General features: G+C 40.5%; 1 protein-coding gene across 2 annotated transcripts; it reads right to left on the bottom strand.

The window, feature by feature from the left end:
- Positions 1-822: 822 nt before the first annotated feature.
- Positions 823-19,152, bottom strand: LOC106577009 (phosphatidylinositol 3,4,5-trisphosphate 3-phosphatase and dual-specificity protein phosphatase PTEN). 2 transcript variants are annotated; one of them, XM_014154645.2, is made up of 10 exons: positions 18,226-19,147; positions 8,656-8,740; positions 8,409-8,453; positions 8,266-8,309; positions 7,936-8,174; positions 6,996-7,137; positions 4,255-4,323; positions 3,549-3,715; positions 2,167-2,445; positions 823-1,842 (listed from the first exon to the last, which is right to left on the bottom strand). In XM_014154645.2, exons 1-10 carry the CDS (start codon positions 18,302-18,304, stop codon positions 1,657-1,659), a joined length of 1,335 nt encoding a protein of 444 aa, XP_014010120.1. In that variant the 5' UTR covers positions 18,305-19,147; the 3' UTR covers positions 823-1,656. The 2 variants fall into 2 exon arrangements, with proteins under 2 accessions (XP_014010120.1, XP_014010121.1); XM_014154646.2 differs by lacking the exon at positions 4,255-4,323 and having other exon boundaries at positions 18,226-19,152.
- Between the last annotated feature and the right edge of the window lie 19 nt (positions 19,153-19,171).

Here is a 19,171-nt window from a genome sequence, read left to right as displayed (position 1 = left end):
AGTACGTCCAACCGGCCTCACAACCGCAGACCACGTGTATGGCGTTGTGTGGGCGAGCAGTTTGCTGATGTTAACGTTGTGAACAGAGTGCCCCATGGAGGCGGTGTGGTTATGGTATGAGCAGGCATACACTACAGACAACGAACACAATTGCATTTTATCAATGGTAATTTGACTGCACAGATACCCTGACGTCCTGAGGCCCATTGTTGTGCCATTCATCCGCCACCATCACCTCGTTTCAGCATGCTAACGCACGGCCCCATGTTGCAAGGATCCGTACACAATTCCTAGAAGCTTAAAATGTCCCAGTTCTTCCATGGCCTGGATACTCACCAGACATGTCACCCTTTGAGCATATTTGGGATGCTCCTGGATCGAAGTGTACAACAGCGTGTTCCAGTTCCCGGCAATATCCAGTAGCTTCGCAGTCTTGAAGAGGAGTGGGACAACATTCTACAGGCAACAGCCTGATCAACTATGAGAAGGAGATGTGCTGCGGTACATCAGGCAAATCGTTGTCACACACCAGATACTAATTGGTTTTCTGATCCACGCCCCTACCTTTTTTATTTAAGGTATCTGTGACCAACAGAAGCATACAGTATCTATACTCCCAGTCATGTGAAATCCTTAGATTAGGGCCTAATGAAAAAAAATGATGTGTCCCCCCCACACACAGATGGGGTGAAATCACCTAAATCATAAAACATCATGAACTTCCATGATGCAATTCACTCCAAAGACACCAGGAAGTCCTTTATGACAAATGATCCACAGGGTAACCCTGAGATCTTAAGACTTTGGAAAGCTAAGAAAAGATGACATTGCATACATTTATTAGGTATGAGTGCTAAATTCCAATACATGCATACTGCCACGGTTCTTTAAATGTATATAAAGTGTTGACATTGCAAACACTTGTCTCCCTGCTGTTTTGTGTATTATATTTTTATTATTTTAGGATTAAAAAAAAACGGACAATTACATGGGATGCCTTGTTCTGCATAATTTAAACAGTACGGAAAGGAATGGCAACGCTTTAGACATCAGACTCATAACCCAGCCCCGCCCCCAACCCACTGCCTGCATGCAGCTTCCACTGCACAAAGGCCAAAGGTCATCGTCGTGTGAGACAGCTTGCAAAGAGCACGAGAAGCATTCACAGTAAAGGAGGATGAGGGAAGAGGTGTGGTGGAGGGGGTAGAAGAGAAGAGGGAGGGAGAGAGAGAAGACGAGAAAATAAACAAAGTGACTGCAGCACTGGCCTTGGTTTCGACAGGAGAAGGAGCAGCATAGTCCTCCTGATTGTTACTCTTTTCCATTGTCTATGACACAAAAAAGTTTGTTTACATATGTATGTATGTATGTATGTATGTATATAAACATTACAGCTACAGCACCTTCCCCCAACAACGTCAATACCTCGCGCATGGTACACGGCCGTGCCAAAGAAAAGAGTACTAAAAACAATATATTGGTCAGAATATTATTTTTTTCTTTTAAAATTGGCATTTGACATGATGCTCTGCTGCCGTTTTGGGGGAAGCAGGGGAACAAAGGTTCTTCTTTTGAGTTCATATTCAAGTTTGCTCCTTTTTTTCTCTTGTGTACATATCTTTTTCTTCGTGTTCCTATAAAAAAAAAAGTAAGAGTTCACACTTTCGTGATCTGCGTGTGCTGCTCCTCATCAAAAGGTTCGTTTTCCGGATCAGAGTCAGTGGTGTCGGAATATCGATAATGGTCAGGCTCGTTGTCACTAACGTCCGGAGTGACAGATGTCGAAGTGCTCGCCTCGGAATTCGAAGAATCTTCCACGGTTTTTGTGAAATACAACTTCACCTAAAGGAGCGAGACAGGGAGAGAAAGGGGAAGCCATAATATCAGAACAAGGAACCTTGAAAAACAATAGAATTCAGCACTGCCGTCATTGAAAACCAATGTTTCAATTTCATCAGGATTCTAATAGCGCAAAGACCAATAGAGATTTACACAACAGATTTGTAGTACCTTCCTCATATTATTAATTGGCCCAGCGTCGCCCGGGTTAGGGTTAGGCCGGGGTAGGTCGTCATTGTAAATAATAATTTGTTCTTAACTGACTTGTCTAGTTAAATAAAGGTTAAATAAAATAATTCATTACAACCATTAGTTTAAATGGCTCACCTTGAAATTAGGTGAGAAGTAGCGGTTAGCTTTGTCTTTGTTGGCCTTGTCCAGGTCATTCTTGGTGAGCGCGAGGATGAGGTAGTCCCTGTCGCTGTCCCTGCCGCTGTCCCTGCGTTCGGCACTCTGCGGGGCCTGGGGAGGTGTGCCGATCGTGGACTGGTTCTGAACCCCGTCCACATCGTTCACCACCACCGACCCGTTCTCCACCTTCTCCATGCTCTCCTCCGGTGGCCCGGGGATGAAGAAGGTGTTAACCCAGAAGTGGAACATCTTATCCTGGATAGTGGAGAGGGAGAGGTACCAACTAACTAATGGAGTATGTCTGACGATCATTGTGGTTATAGTTACCACGCTAATGCCGGCTTAGAAAAGCTACACATTTACAGTACATAAGTGTGAAAATCCTTATCAGTTATTTATAGTAACATGATTCAATACATTTCCAGGTAAGCTAGCCAATTATAACGTCAGAGCGCCGTTTAACGTCATTACGACTACCGTAAATTCCGGACTATAAGCCGCAACTTTTTTCCCACGCTTTGAACCTCGCGGCTTAAACAATGACGCGGCTAATATATGGATTTTTCCCGCTTTCAATTTTTTTTTCTCCAAAAAACATTCTGTGACGTGCTCAGTTTTTTGGCGGCATGAAGCTTTCATTAGACCAATGAAATTGCCAAACGGGTTAAGGTCAAACAACTTTTTTGTTTACTGTTTAGAGCGCTCTCAAACTTCCCATCATTCTGATTACGGTAGTCATTTTGTCACCCTCATCATGGCAAAGACACGGAGAAATGCATATGATGCAGCTTTCAAGTTGAAGGCGATTGATCTGGCTGTTGGAAAAGGAAATAGAGCTGCTGCACAGGAGCTTGGTCTTAATGAGTCGATGACAAGACGTTGGAAACAGCAGCGTGAGCAATTGACTCAGTGCAAAAAGACAACTAAAGCTTACTGCAAATTTTTTATTTTTTGTTACAAGCCATGTTTCGTTAAAGCCTATTTATTTTTGTTACAAGCCGTGTTTCGTTAAAGCCTGTGTAAAGTTCATTTGTTTCAATGTACCGGTAGGCACCTGCGGCTTATAGACATGTGCGGCTTATTTATGTTCAAAATAATATATATATTTTTTTTATTCAGTGGGTGCGGCTTATATTCAGGTGCGCTTAATAGTCCGGAAATTATGGTATCATGTATGATACTATAAGGGACTCACATAAAACACCCTTTATGATAAAATACCAGGTAAACATTGGAGTGACACTGCAATTATGACAATAACTACAATGGGGCAGCAATTGAAAACCCCATAACAGCTGAAGTCAAGGAAACCCAGGTGGAAATTAGAGACACTCATGTGACAGGTGGAACTAACCAACCTTCTTCATCATTTTGTTTTGCTTGTGAAAGAACTCCACTTTGACGTCTCCACAGACGGGCAGCGGCTGGGGAAACTCAAATAGCATGTGCTTTTCTTCCCTCCGCGTGTGAGCCGGGTTGGATGTGTGGATCTTGACTTTAAGTTGATACACCACAAACTGAGGATCTAAAAGGGGTGAGTGTTTCAGAGACAGGGGGCAGAGATATGGAGAGAGGTTGCAATGAAGGGTAATGGCGGTAGAGAGAACCAGACATCACAGGATACAAGTCTTAGTAGTCTTGGAGTTTCTGCCATGACAGTTACAAAAGCAACCCCTAGTTGGGAGTTCTTTAAAACCGTGTTTTCCAATATAGGAGGAGAGAAGGGAAAAAACAGACCACAAAGGAGGAGAGGGGGAAATAACCAGACCACAAATAGCACCCAAAAAGAACCAGAACGAAAGACATGGGACCCCATTCTGATGACTGTTGTGCTTTCTTCTATAACAATAGCATTACATTTGTGAGAGTTTGAAACTTCTCATAAGGGGGTGGTTGGTTGGTTGGTCTTTGTATGCCTCCACATTGCAATGATGTCTTAATGCTACAACTCCTTCTTCTAGCCTTCACGAGAATAAGTTCTACCTTTCTAATTCTTGTTGGAACTGGTGCCAAATGAACAGTATATGAGGGAAGGACATCAAAACGGATGAAAGGCTCATTTACCCCAATGCCAATTCCCTTTCTTGAAGCCCAGAGGGATCGGCTCGCTCCTGTTTTTAACGGTACTGTCCCCTTAGAGAGAGAGAAGGAGATTAACTCACAGCCTGGCTGGGCTGGCAGGCTGGGCTTTCAGAACACAGCAGGAACACTTCTAACGATACAGATATATGCTAGGATATCAATTATATACATACACAGCCACATATCTAAAAACAATGCTTTCAAATGGAGATATCAAATTAAATCTAGTCAACAAGACTTGGGATACATGGTGCAATACATTAATAATTCACAAGAAAAAGAACATGTGGGAACTTCAGACTGTAGATATTCCAAGAACATCTCACTATAAATCCCAATGGCAGAAACCTGCATCTAGCCTATTTAATTCTCAACAATGTGTGATAATGTATTCACCAATGAGAACCGTCTTATATGCTAGCTAGTCTTAAATGCTAGTCCATTGAAAAAGGCAAGTTCTCTCCAAATGAGGTTCTCACCCAATACACTAGTGATGTGCGGGTTGACTTATAACCCACAGGACCCACTGGGCGGGTTTAGGGTCATTAAATATTGTGTGGATGAAGGGCAGGTGGGTGGCGGGAGGGTTAAATAAAGAGAAAATGCATAACAAATACATAAATGTATGTAATGTGCAATTTATATCTATAGTCTACATTGAGGTTTTCTTTAATTATTTTTTATCTGGAATTAGTGCGTAGCCTAAGTCGGCTTTAGGGCCTAACACTGTAGCGTGCCAAATACGCGCCAATTGCCAAATGCTTTTGGGAACTTGGGCAGAAAAGGTTAATGTCAATCGACTGAGGCAAAAAAGGATAATGTTAGAGTTTAATTCAATAAGAGAAAAGCTGTGAAATGGAGAGTTGAAAATAAATTAAACGGAGGGCCAGAACAGTAGTCTAATGTTTGGGAAAGATTTGCTGAAGTGGTAGGAGAGGATGATAGCAGTGCCGTCCGGCTATGTTGTGTGTGATGATTGTGAACCTCTATATAAATTTGACAGTCACAAGACAGGGACATCAAAATGGCACATCAAGGGAACTGTACTGTTCAGATGGGTTAAATGGAATAGTAGCCTAACTGAAATCTGGAAAGATGTTTAGGGACCGGGAGGTTATAGACTGTAGCTCTATAACCTCGCTCATAGCCTGATATAATATGAACAGGAGTGGAGAAATAGCATTTATTTATTTTAGCATCTTGAGAGAATGGATGCGGACCATCTGTAAATGTGCTGTCTTTATCAGCATCATAAAAGCTGATATTATTTCAACCACAAATTATGCATCCAAGCCCCCCCCCAAAAAAAATAAAATAGTTGGGTAATTTTAACAGATTTAAATTTCCTTAAAACCAGTCAAACCGATGTCATTAGGAAATGTTGTACTGAAAATCATATTTAAAAAAAAAAAAATTGTTATTGCATTTTCTCCCCGGTACCTAAACATCATTGTAGAGAAGCAGAGATGAAAGAGGAAACGGAAAGCAAACTTTACCGACGCCAACTAGATTGAATCATTCATTCTATCGATTTATGACATTTTGATGAGAAAGGGTTTATTTAGTCTAAGGGAAACAAGTAATGACAGAAGAGAAGCTGCATGTATCTATTTATAGACAAGTTCACTAACAAATAGCCTATCAAAATGTCGGAAATTATAAGCCGAAACATGGGCATATCTAAAAAGACTTCTTCAAAAAATTGTTGCGCCATTTGACGGTACAGCGCATTTTCTATATTTGCGGGTTAGGGTCGAGTACAGGCCTCAGATTTGGGGGGGGTGAACAAACAGCTGATCTGCACATCACTACAATACACCTCAGTATTTAGCCAATACTTTAAAATGAGTGCGAACAAGTAACATGATGTTTTCTATCTAGGTCTTTGCAAATAGAGAACGTCAAACTCAGAATAGGGCCCTCTCTAGGAAGTGTTAAGAGGGAAAGAGAAGGGTGAGGTCAGAGCAGTTGAGCACATTCAGATGCTAGGTTAGAGCATCACAGATAATCCAAGAAGGAAAAAGGTGCATTTTGTGCAACAGTGAAATATTGAGAAAAAAACAAGAAGATAATCTGTGACTCAGGCACATTAAACCAGAAATCCAAATCACTGGCTGGTTTTCATATGACCAAAATGGAAAGATATTCAAATCATTGTTTCACAGAAAAGTTCAGCCAAGCAAATTACATGCAGTAGATGTACATGCATAGTCATTCACATTCCATTAGATGAAAAACATAGATCACTACATCTCTTGATTAAAGATCATAGGTGAAAATGTCTACTTGAGCTAGGAGTTGAAGTCTTTGTCTTTCTGAAAATCCCTGAACAACAATAAACGCAGTTAATATATTTGCTATCTGTAAGAGGTCATTGGTGACTTGTTATTTACACGTACTGAATTCATCCTCTGAACTGCAGAGCAAAACATGTCACAATTTGGATGAAGCAGGTAGAAGCCAGCCTTGCGGAAATCAGGTGAGAATAGTGTCATCCATGTTCTCTTCCTCATCAAAATCTAGCCATCTTTCTTAAAGAGTACAAGCAACTGACCAAGAGCTTCGTTGGCTTCAATGTAAAGTACATAATATGACTCTATGCTCTCACAACGCAAGTTGACCTGCACCATTCTCTACTACCGTGGGTGGCCGTATACACACCATTTAAAGAGCTACATGCCTACGCCCTGAGTCAGAGGTCAAGTTAAACATGAGTGACTCACTGCAGGTGCCTCCACTGAACATTGGTAGCGTCTCAAACACCATTTTGTGGAAGAGGAGAGCCACAGGCTTGTAGTCCAGCTTGTTTTTCAGCAGGTGGCTGTAGTAGTACACATAGCGCCGTTGGCTTGGGATCGTCACTCCCTGGAAAGGAAAGACAACAAAAACAGTCAATGCTAGGGAATTACCTCAATTTAATAATTACCACAAAGAATAGGATATACAGATTGTGAAAAATATGTCTTGGAAATCCTGTGTGGCTCAGTTGGTAGAGCATGGCGCTTGCAAGTACAAAAAAAGTATGAAAATGTTTGCACTCACTACTGTAAATCGCTTTGGATAAGAGTGTCTGCTAAATGACTAAAATGTCAATGTAAAAATGTTATCACGGCAGGTCTATGACAAAACAGAAGATCTAGGCCTAGTCTGCGTTTATAAAAATTCTCACACCGAGCACTAGCGTCTAGTCTCCACTAGGGATGGGGACGGTTAATCAAATATCCAAACGGATGTTATTATTTGATTACTTGTGTTAATTTTTTGAGAAAGAAAATGTTAGGCTAATTTTGACCCCAAAAATAAATTGACATTGGTTTGCTATTTCCCCCACTTCGATTAACAACTACAGGCGCGCACCTAACAGAGTTCCCACAATAACTAACCCAGATCAATGTAAAACATTCATCAGAAAACCTTTTTGTAACAGAATCAGTTCTATCATGGCAAAAATTGGACTTCTCCTTCACCGTTGCTTTCAGCCAAAAAACAAGCAGAGAAAAAAAACAGCCTGTCCGCAGTTCTCTGCCATGTGCATTTGCGTTGTTCTGATAGATCACTATCCGAATATCCGAACAAATAATAAAATGTCATATTATTTGAATAGTTAAATAATGTAAAATGCCCATCCCTAGTCTCCACCCCTGGCAAGTCACTGTCACTGACCTTCTTGTCCCTTGTCCGCACTTCCCCGTAGAAGTCCAGTGCCTCCTGGGCGTCCTGGAACTTGCCACGGTGCAGGAGGTAGGCGCAGATCATCACCCCGGTGCGGCCTTTCCCTGCCTTGCAGTGGATGGCCGCCACATGATTGTCATCCTCGCTCAGCCACTGGTCGAGGTCTTCACAGAACGGCTTGATGAGCTCTAGCTGAGGCGGGTTGTGGTCTTCAAAGGGGTATTGTGCAACTGGCGGGTGGAGAGAGTTAGAGAGAAATATAAAGAGTACATTTCCTTTAAGCAACCTGGCTCTAAAAACATTTTGTTTGTGACGGCGTACCTCTACAGTTAAATTTGGCAGCATCGTAGTGTCGTTCTGCACAACTGCAAAAGGAAGGATATTCAGTCAGCGGTCATGAAGGAGCAATTCATTTGTAAACAAAACATTGATATTTGCATTTAAGTGTTTAGTGGTATACTTACAGATTGTAAATCTTATAATGGTTTTTATGTTTCGAGTCAAGAAACCTGTTGAGGTAAAAGGTAGTTACATTCAAAACATTCCGCAACTACAGAAATTGAAAACATAATGCATCTAATGAGAACGTAAAACACCTCAGGGTACTTTATCAACTTGGATTGTTTTGTCTAATGTTGGTCACAAACCACATTCCACACGCATTCATTTCACAGTCCTCACCAGTTGAGGTCATGAGTGGCTGTTACTCACCGTACAACCTCGTCTATATTGTTTCTGTACACTCCTTCGAGTCGCTCTGCAGGAAAGCCCATAGCAATGATGTTTGGATAGATATCTGTGGTCACCATTGGGTCAAGGACACATACATAGAAGAAAATCCTATATACAGCGCATTTGGAAAGTTTTCAGACACCTTTCCGTTTTCCAATTTTTTTTATGTTACAGCCTTATTATGAAATGTATTAAATATGTTTTTCCCTCATCAATCTACACACAGTACCACATAATGACAAAGCAAAAACTGGTTTAGACATTTTTGCAAATGTATTACAAATAAAAAACAGATACCTTATTTACATAAGCATTCAGACCCTTTGCTATGAGACTCGAAATTGAGCTCAGGTGCATCTTGTTTCCATTGATCATCCTTGAGATGGTTCTACAACTTGATTGGAGTCCACCTGTGGTAAATTCAATTGATTGGACATGATTTGGATAGGATCAGATCTGTCTATATAAGGTCCCACAGTTGACAGTGCATGTCAGTGCAAAAACCAAGCCATGAAGTCGAAGGAAATGTCCGTAGAGCTCCGAGACAGGATTGTGTTAAGGCACAAATCTGGGGAAGAGTACCAAAACATTTCTGCAGCACTGCATCTGAGTGCAAGAGGCGTCACTGCAGTCCCTGGTTCGAATCCAGGCTGCATCACATCCGGTCGTGATTGGGAGTCCCATAGGGCAGCGTACAATTGGCCCAGCGTCGTCCGGGTTTGGCTGTGGTAGGCCGTCATTGTAAATAAGAATTTGTTCTTAACCGACTTGCCTAGTTAAATAAAAAATAACAAAAATGCTGTGGGGGTGTTTATCAGCAGCAGGGAGACTATCCCCCTAGGATCGAGGGATAGATGAACCGAGCAAAATACAGAGAGATCCTTGATGAAAACCTGCTCCAGAGCGCTCAGGACCTCAGACTGGGGCAAAGGTTCACCTTCCATCAGGACAACAACCCTAAGCACATCGCCAAGACAATGCAGGAGTGACTTCGGGACAAGTCTCTGAATGTCCTTGAGTGGCCCAGCCAAAGCCCGGACTTGAACCCGATCTAACATCACTAGAGAGACCTGAAAATAAATGTGCAGCGACGTTCCCCATCCAACCTGACATACCTTGAGAGGATCTGCAGAGAAGAATGGGAGAAACTCCCCAAATACAGGTGTGCCAAGCTTGTAGCGTCATACCCAAGAAGACTCGAGGCTGTAATTGCTGCCAAAGATGCTTCAACAAAGTACTGAGTAAATGGTCTGAATACTTAAGTAAACTGAAATATTACATCTACATATGTTTTTTTATTTTTATTTTATTATAAATTTGATCAAAAAAATTATAAAAGCCTGTTTTTCCTTTGTCATTATGGGGTATTGTGTGTAGATGAGGAGAAAAAAAACGATTTAATCCATTTGAGAATAAGGCTGTAACGTAACAATGTGGAAAAAGTCAAAGGGTCTGAATACTTTTGGAATGCACTGTATAGCTCATACAATACCCATACCTCTAGCTTACAACGTAATCCTATCACAACAAAAGGTCTGAGGAAAGATCATCATGACGTTTGTATCACCGTGTGGGTGTCATTGTGCAGTAATGAACAGAAAGGGAAAGGACAGTGCTGGGCAGAAGGGTTGTGATCAGTAGAATAACAGATGGTGTTGGCTGTGTGAGGGCGAGAGAGAGGCCGAGAGGACCGGAGCACTCCTAATCAAGTGGGGCCCACATGTGGGTGCACTAGGAGAATTTACACAGCTTGACCTGCACGTATTTATAGAGCCCTAGTTATATTGAGATCGTCGCAGATGTTGGGCTTAATTTTCCTGCAGCCCCAGCCGAATCTCATGGAATATTTAACAGATCAAATGTAAGAGTAATGAGGACCCTGCCTTGACGGACAAGAAAAGTATTTTGTTGGGATAAATGACAATTGGTTATGGGGTTCATGGGGAGGAACAGTGGAGCAGTGAAACACTCTGAGGTGACTGCAGCAACGAACAGGGCTCCAAGGTGGTTACATTTTGCCACCCTTTGACTTGAATTGTCAAGTTTAATTTTTAATTGGTCACATCGGCGCAAGCTGCAAATTCTATCTGGTTACTTCACTCAAAACATTATATTATGGGGTGGCTAAAATCATGACTTGGTCAAACTAGCATAAAGCAGGGTTTCCCGAAGTCGGTCCTGGCCATGGTCCCGGCCATGGTCCTGCCCCCCTTGGTGCACGTTTTGTTTTTTGCCTAGCACTACATAGCAGATTCAAATAATCAAAGGTTGATGAGTTGACTATTTGAATCAGCTGTGAAGTGCTAGGGCAAAAAACAAAACGTGCACCCAGGGGGGTCCCAGGACAGAGTTTTGGAAACCCTGGCCTAGAGTGCATGAAAGTGCTTGCATTTGCCCATTTCTCCCTGCAGGCTCTGAGTAGGCTAGTGGGAGAGGAGTGGCCGAGAAAAATGTGTTGTAATAGCAACATTTACAAAATATGTTTTTCTCCAAAAGCAACTACTGTTGTGACTGTTGGAGAGAGGAGGTTTTCAGCTTTCTGTATTACATTTATTTCTCAACTCTCAATATTGACTGTCTGAGCGCCGTTTTTTTAACAAAAGTATCTGGTAGGCTATGGGCTTTGAGATATGCGGAACGGGGGAGCACGCATCTGCCATTTGCAGTGATTACATAGGCCTAGACATCATTGGGAATGCTACAAAGTTATTACATTTGCTGTTAGATTAACCAATTACATGGCTTACTAGCAACATATTATATTCCTCAACCTAGCTAATGCATTTGGAGTTTCCACTTCCTCAGTTGGCAAATTAGCTCTAAAGGAATTAGCCTATGTGATAGCCTATTTGTAGCCACACAAAATATGTATGCAAATTAATTGAACTAGACATAGCAATTCTGGATCCCTATTTTTAGAGTAAAATATAGCAACAGGCTAATTGTAACCCCAAAATTCATTACAATCACTGGTTTAGGCTGCACATCAAAATATCTTGAATAATACCATCTCAGTAGCACTGTGTACGACTTAAGATGATTGCAAAAACGTTTCTATTAGCCCTGCTAACCCCACACACTCATTAAGTGCAAATGAAACTGTTACTTTCAGCTGCATATTGAACACTGTATAGTGCATCTGCGTTTTTTTGAAAGATACTTTAAACTACTAAACTAATTTCTGTCTCTGGAGGACAAATGTCAACCGTATTATGTGTGATCATTTCCATATCAACTTCAATGTCATATCTCACAAAACATTATTGAATTGAGTGCACATCATCTCAACTCCTACCTGTAACTGACATTCTGAAGCCTGTCTGCCTACATAAGCCGTGGGATTTTGCACTTTAACCACTGACAAAAGGTCACCCTTTTGTACGTTTCCTGTGTCACCGTGTCAGAAATAGAACGGCTGATATATAATAATTGAATATGTCTGTTTTTTCCTAGCAGAAGTTATTTTGGAGCAAATCATTTTAAAACTGGTCTCCAAGATTTGACACACCACTGACGACTCTGGTGAGAAAGGTGAAGACTTGACTCCCTTGAACTGCCTCTAATTTCTGCATAATGCATGCACACAAACACACAGTACAATGGCAGTATCTGTGGATGTGATGAACACATTTGCCAAGATCCAATGTAACTTGACCAAAATGTTAATGAAACTAGCAAGAATATGATGCCCTATGTCAGATAGGCGTAGAATCTACCAAATTCCAGCTATGGCATTAAAATTCAAGAGGAACACAATACATTGCATTAATTCAATAAAACACAGCAGCGATTTTATTATAGTATTTGCATAATGCCAAGCTACTTGCATGTGGCCTTCAGCATATGAGCCTGTCTATTACATAGAGGAACATAATAATTTCCATTAATGCCTCAAAGACCTAATTAGGAACCAAATGCAGGCCGTTCTATACCACATAATGGGTTACAACCTCCACCTCTGCCTTTGGTCCTACTGGCAAAATCATTCCACTCAGACTATTTTAAGTGTTTTTAAAAAGCTCCAGAGCTCTTAGGGGAGCTACAGCCCAGGGCACGGGGGGCTCAGAATTCTGCAGCTGGGAGGAAACGCACATACAGGACCCCCGACGGAAGCTCCTCTAAAAACCGGACATTTCAGGAACGCCTTTTCTCTCTGGCGTTTTCAGCTGTCCTGCCACAGCTCTGTGCTCTAGCTAACTCCACGGCTGGGCAACAGAAAAGAAAGAGAGTAGAGGGGGAGAGAGTTGAAAAGAGAAAATGAGAGGAGCAGGCAGAGAGCGAATGATATGGGAAGGGTGGGTAAGAGTAGAGGAGAGAATGTGGGGAAGAGAGCAGGAAAGAAAGAGTGCTATGGAAAGGTGGTTGGTTAGAGAGATGGGGACTCAGGCAGCATTGCTGATACAAGATCACTGGTACTCTATTATAAGGTTTATTCCCAGAACCCTGATACTGCATTATAGGGATATAAACGGTTAACTGTTAATCGTCTTTATGTTACATTTGCATAATTTAGTGGAATTAAATTGGCGCGTGTGTATTTCTGTTAGTTGTCATGCATCTTATTTATTATCCAGGCTGTATAACATCCGGCCGTGATTGGGAGTCCCATAGGGTGCTGCACAATTGGCCCAGCGTCATCTGGGTTTGGCCGGGGTAGGCAGTTATTGTAAATAAGAATTTGTTCTTAAGTGACTTGCCTAGTTAAATAAAAGGTTAAATTATTTATCACACATGCACAGCATACAGAGCCTAGTTTGAGGAGCGGAATGGCCCATCACCTGTCAGACAGCGCGAGAGCAGACCCTTTAAAAAAGCTGGTATTGGAATTAAACATGCTTTTATAAACCCAGTCATTGTGCAACAAATAATTCTCAATGCAATGGCGTGTTAAAAACTGTTTTGATGGCCACAATTAAAAAGAGCTACTATTTATATATCTCAATCTCAACTCTTAATTCAAGTGCGGCTCCTACTCGCATGCATAGGCTACAGTCAACGGTAGGCAGGCTATCAGCTCGTCACCCACCACATTGCAATGTGAGCTTAAGGCAGTAGAATTGCTTGAAACCTGAACATTTTACTTAACTTTAAATAATGTGGAATTTCTTACTTTGCTTCAAATTAGCCTAGCCAAAATCCAACCATAGAAACACGCATGCAATTATTTGATAAATACTTCCTCATGCCATTAAGCAGCATTTCTCTCCTGTTCTATTGGTTTTCAGAACTTTCTTTCATTGTCCAGAAGCCAAAGGCACAATCCTAGTCATATTAGCAACACATCCTAGTTGTTGCTATTAGATTCTCCCTCTTTCTAAGTTTCTAATGGAGATGTTCATCTCTGTCACAAATGGATCCGCTCGCATTAGGTGCGTTGCTTAGAACGGTGTTCACGCAAATCGCATTTTGACAAATGTATTAAAAATAAAGTATTATTACCTGCTTCACTACAGCTGTTGAACGTTCAATAATAACCTTTTGACTGTAAAACGGAGGGCTTGCTATTGTTGCTAATTTTCATTAAGCTCATAATGAAACATGTCAGTTCCTTGTATGCATGCATAGTATTTTCTGTTGGTCACGTTATTTTCCTGTTTGGATGTTATTTTTTCTACAGTTTGACTGGTTAACCGAAATGTCCATCCCTACTGCATTACATAACTGCAAAGAGCTCATATTGTTTTAAGACACCATGCCAAATCCGATAAAAAAAAGTTTGCGTCCAAAAGTGCCTGAATTTAGATCAGCAGAGAGGGGACTCACACTGACTGGCTGTTGCTTATCAACAGAGGAATTACTGGGGTTGAATGACACACCCCTCTCGCTCCCTTGCGTCTATCTCACAAGCAGAAAACCCCACAGAAACTGACAAATCTGATATCAATATCTCAATAACAGCATCTTTACACGATTAGCCTGTTATCCATTAATCTGTGGTTTCTTCTACTGAATGGGTGCAGGGAATAATGACAAACTGAGTTGAATTTACATAAAAACCTTTCTCCAGTGAGTGGTGTCCATTCAAAACAGAATAGTGGCATTTGACACTTTCAATGTGGGGTAAGCTTAATGCTCAGACAGTGACCAGTTTTCCTATTAGTCACATGTAAGTATCAATTTTAAAACAAGATAGAAAAGTAAAGCAAGACCCCCTTAACCTGTGCCGCAACTTACATCAATATGGTCTCTACATTATAATACTGTATAGCCTGCCACAACCAGTGGATTCAAACAGACTGTGGGACAAGTCGTTTTGATTTGCTCAGGCCCACAAGTAACTGAACAAATGCCTCACTAAACCGTCACAGGTATTGCCATTAGGGTGAACACCTTCCTACCACACCATAAATAAAAAAGGACTATACAGGCCATTACAGTCCCTAGATTTTTTGCAAAGTGCACAAAAAACTGCTCCAAATAAACATTGTGTACATAATCCATGTCAGAGAAAACTATACAATTAACACAATCCCTGTGTCCACTCTTCCCACCATCTCTCCCCCAAACACATACAGTTCACTCCCTTAAACTCGTCTTCAATATCAGGGCCAGGTTGGCCAGGTATGAGATGTGCTGCAGCAAGGGACTACCATTCTCACCACCAGCATACTATGGGTTAATAAAATCAGTATAGGCCAAGACCACAAATGTCACTTGACAGATAACATGAGGATGTTCTGAAGTTAACCTCAATAAATTAACAATATCCAATCATGCAGATTCCATTTGGACTTTATTAGCATTAGATCTTCTCAATTTAAGAATTTTCAGGAAGTGGTGCATCAGTGTGAATGTTATTTGTAAAAAGTATATAGTGATTCATTGAAAAGCTAGACATCGAAAATTGGCATGTTGAATTAATAATTTGCATAAAGATAACATGAACTGAATTGAGGCTCTTTCGGCATTAGCAAGTTTTCAAATGTTTTTTTTATCCAAGGTTGCCAGATATGTTCCCTATACCCTAAGGGAAGCTAATTTAGATCACGTTTGACAGCTAGCTAGCAGCACATGCTGCATGATTGCCAAAATCATGAGACCATATTTAGTTTCTCAATCTGGTTAACAGGGCTTTTCGAAAGGTGCATTGCACCGTCTTAAACATTCAAATCGATTGCTTCCCAACATGTCCAATGATTAAATCTGTGATACATTGGCCTTTGGGCCAACATCCCAGAACTGTCAGGCTGCGTTTACACAAGCAGACAAATTCAGATATATTGCCCATAATTGGGTAAAAGATCAGAATTGGGCAGCTTATGTAAATGCAGTCTCTGTGTTCCCAAACCAAGTTTGCGGTTGATTAGCTGGCCAATAAGTTAGATAGTTAGCTAGGTAGCTAGAATTATGCCTCATGTAATCTATATTTAATCTAAAAGAAGAAAACATTGTTACAGCAGCCAACAAGCTTCCCTGCACTGTCAAATAAGTCAAGTTTTACTGTAGCAAGCAAACCAAATGTTAGTTTACATTACGGAAGGTTGGCTAACATCAGTGGTGGAAAAGGAACTCAATTGTCATACTTGAGTAATTTTCTATCAAAGATATCATTACTTTTACTCAAGTAAAAGTCACCCAGTGAAATACTAAAGGTATAAAGGTATTTGATTTTTTAAATATAATTAAATATCAAAAGCAAATGTAATTTCTAAAATATACTTAAGTATTGAAAGTAAAAGTATAAATAATTTCAAATTCCCTATATTAAACAAACTAGATGGCACAATTCTTGTTTTTTAATTTAGGGATTACAAGGGGCACACTCCAACACCTAGACATAATTTACAAAAGAAGCAGTGTTTAGTGAGTCTGCCAGATCAGAGGCAATAGGGAGTGCATGAATTGTACTATTTTCCTGTCCTGCTAGCCATTCAAAACGTAATAAGTACTTTTGGGTGTCAGGGAAAATGTATGGAGTAAAAAGGATATTATTTTCTTTAGGAATGTACTGAGGTAAAAGTTGTCAAATATATAAATAGTAAAGTACAGATATCCCCAATAACTACTTAAGTAGTACTTTCAAGTATTTTTATATAAGTGCTTTACGCCACTGGCTAATATTAGCTATCTAATAGCAAAGTAGTCATGTCTATATGGACAATTTGTAGCCAACAAAGTTGAGTAATAATGACTGGCTGCTAACCTGAACCTAGCTAGCAAGCTAAATTGGTCAAATAATGTGTTGGCTAATGTTACTCGTAACACAACTTACCGTGCCTTCAGAAAGTATTTATACATTTTGTTGTGTTACAGCCCGAATTCAAAATGTATCAAATACATTTTTTTCTTTACACAATACCCCATAATGACAAAGTGAAAACATGTTTAGAAATGTTTGCAAACGTATTGAAAACAAAATACAGAAATCTAATTTACATAAGTATTCACACCCACTCAATACATGTTAGAATCACCTTTGGCAGCAATTATAGCTGTGAGTCTTTCTGGGTATGTTTCTAAGAGCTTTGCACACCTGGATTGTACAATATTTGCACATTAGTTTAATTCTTCAAGCTCTGTCAAGTTGGTTGTTGATCATTGCTAGACAGCCATTTTCAAGTCTTGCCAAAGATTTAAGCCAATTTACATCAAAACTAACAAGGCCACTCAGGAACATTAAACGTTGTCTTGGTAAGCAACTCCAATGTACAGTTGGCCTTGCGTTTTAGGTTATTGTTCTGCTGAAAGGTGAATTTGTCTCCCAGTGTCTATTGATCAGACAACCAGGTTTTCCTCTAGGATTTTGCCTGTGCTAATGTATTGTGTTTGCCCCAAACGTAACACTTCGTATTCAGGACATAGTTCATTTCTTTGCCACATTTCTGGGATATTTAACATCAGCTTTTTTATTTGTACCCATCTACCAATAGAGGTCCTTCTTTGCAAGGCATTGTAAAACCTCCCTGGTCTTTGTGGCAGAATCTGTTTGAAATTCACTGGGTGACTTACAGATAATTGTATGTGTGGGGTACAGCGATGAAGTTGTCATAAAAACATTTGTGCACACAGAGGGAGTCCTTGCAACTTATGTAACTTAAGCAAACGTTTAATTCTTAACTTATTTAGGCTTGCCATAACAAAGGGGTTGAATACTTGACTCAGACACTTCAGCTTTTCATTTTTTATTAATTTGTAAACATAATTCCACTTTGACATGGGGTATTTGTGTGTAGGCCAGTGACAATCACAATGCAATACATTTTAAATTCAAGCTGTAACAAAATGTTGAAAAAGTCGAAGGCTGTGAATACTTTGAAGGCACTGTACCTGATAATGACAACTAGCTAGCTAACTTGCTAGTAAGTGGGGCTAACTAGATAGCGAGTTACTGGATGTCATACATACTTGCTTCAGACATTTCTGCGTGCTCATTTGACAGATCCACCATATTTCAAACATGCTTTCCGGCTTATCAAAACCGGCCAGTTACCTTAACTAGCTAACGTTAACTAGCAAGCAATCATCGCTATTGAATTGATACAATATGCATACTCACGTGACTAGTTTACTGTATGATAAACTAACGTTAGTTATTTAAGAAAAGGATACACGTTAAATCCAAGTCGAACCCATCCTCCTGGAATCTCCTTTTGTTCCGGCTGACCATTAATTTTATCTTCGCAGCCATTGTAGCTAACTTAGTGACAGGAGTCTATTTATGAAAAATTATGAAAAAGTATCGTTGCTTTCGCTTGATTTGCCTCTCGATCGCCCTTTGCGCTTTTGCAGCTCCTTTCTCGCAATGACAAGCTAGCACAGCTAGCAGTGGTAGTCGTTGTAAGTAGGATTAACTAGCTAGCTAGAATGTCTTCTCTGGATCATAAAGACGGGCCTTGCTCTGCTCCTCCACGCAGGCCCAACTTTCCCAATCCTGGAATTTGTTTTCAAATCCCCCCTGAAAAATACATACAATTCTCCTCCCGCCTAACCGTATGGTATAAGAGATGGTCCGAACCACTTGATCTACAGTAGCCGCCGTGATTGACCGGACAGCGAGGAGAGAAAACTCTCCGGCGCTCGAATTTGAAGACTAACGTTTCTCTCGGAAAGGACAGCAACAGTATCCACTCGTAGCTAACGTTAGCAAGCTACAGTATAGTAACTAACTAGCTAACGTTACCCCCTTTTTTTTAAATCCAAAAACCTCCTAGCGAATCAACATCGTCGTGAATTAAATGCTAATATACACCGGAAAAAGTGACAGGCTCCACCGTGCATTTATATTGTCTATACAGGAATCAAATTTGTGCACAGATTCGTTTGACAGATAGCTATGTCCCGGGGATCATCTTTTCGCGTTTCTCTCCAGCTGAATTCTCAAGCTTCCATCATGGCTTCCAACGGAGGAAAAAAATGTAGAGCAGGCTAGGTTTTTAAAACAAATATCCTACCGCCGCAAATATATAGTTCTAGAGCGAAATCAAAAACCCTTTCTTCCTATCAAATAAATAATTGTTGATTCTCAGAATAGCTATTTATTTGCATAAGTTTTATA

This window comes from Salmo salar, chromosome ssa18 (genome assembly GCF_905237065.1).
Source record: "Salmo salar chromosome ssa18, Ssal_v3.1, whole genome shotgun sequence".
In the NCBI taxonomy this organism is placed as follows: Eukaryota; Metazoa; Chordata; class Actinopteri; order Salmoniformes; family Salmonidae; genus Salmo; species Salmo salar.
Note: the sequence above shows the minus strand (reverse complement) of the source record. Positions and strands in the feature narration are given on the sequence as shown.

Excerpts from the sequence above, each read along its gene's own strand:
- LOC106577009 (XM_014154645.2), bottom strand. The coding sequence starts at position 18,304 with ATGGCTGCGAAGATAAAATTAATGGTCAGCCGGAACAAAAGGAGATTC. Across the intron at positions 8,741-18,225 it reads GTTCGACTTGGATTTAACGT|ATATCTATCCAAACATCATT; the intron begins GTATCCTTTTCT and ends TGGTGACCACAG. Across the intron at positions 8,310-8,408 it reads CATTATAAGATTTACAATCT|TTGTGCAGAACGACACTACG; the intron begins GTAAGTATACCA and ends TTCCTTTTGCAG.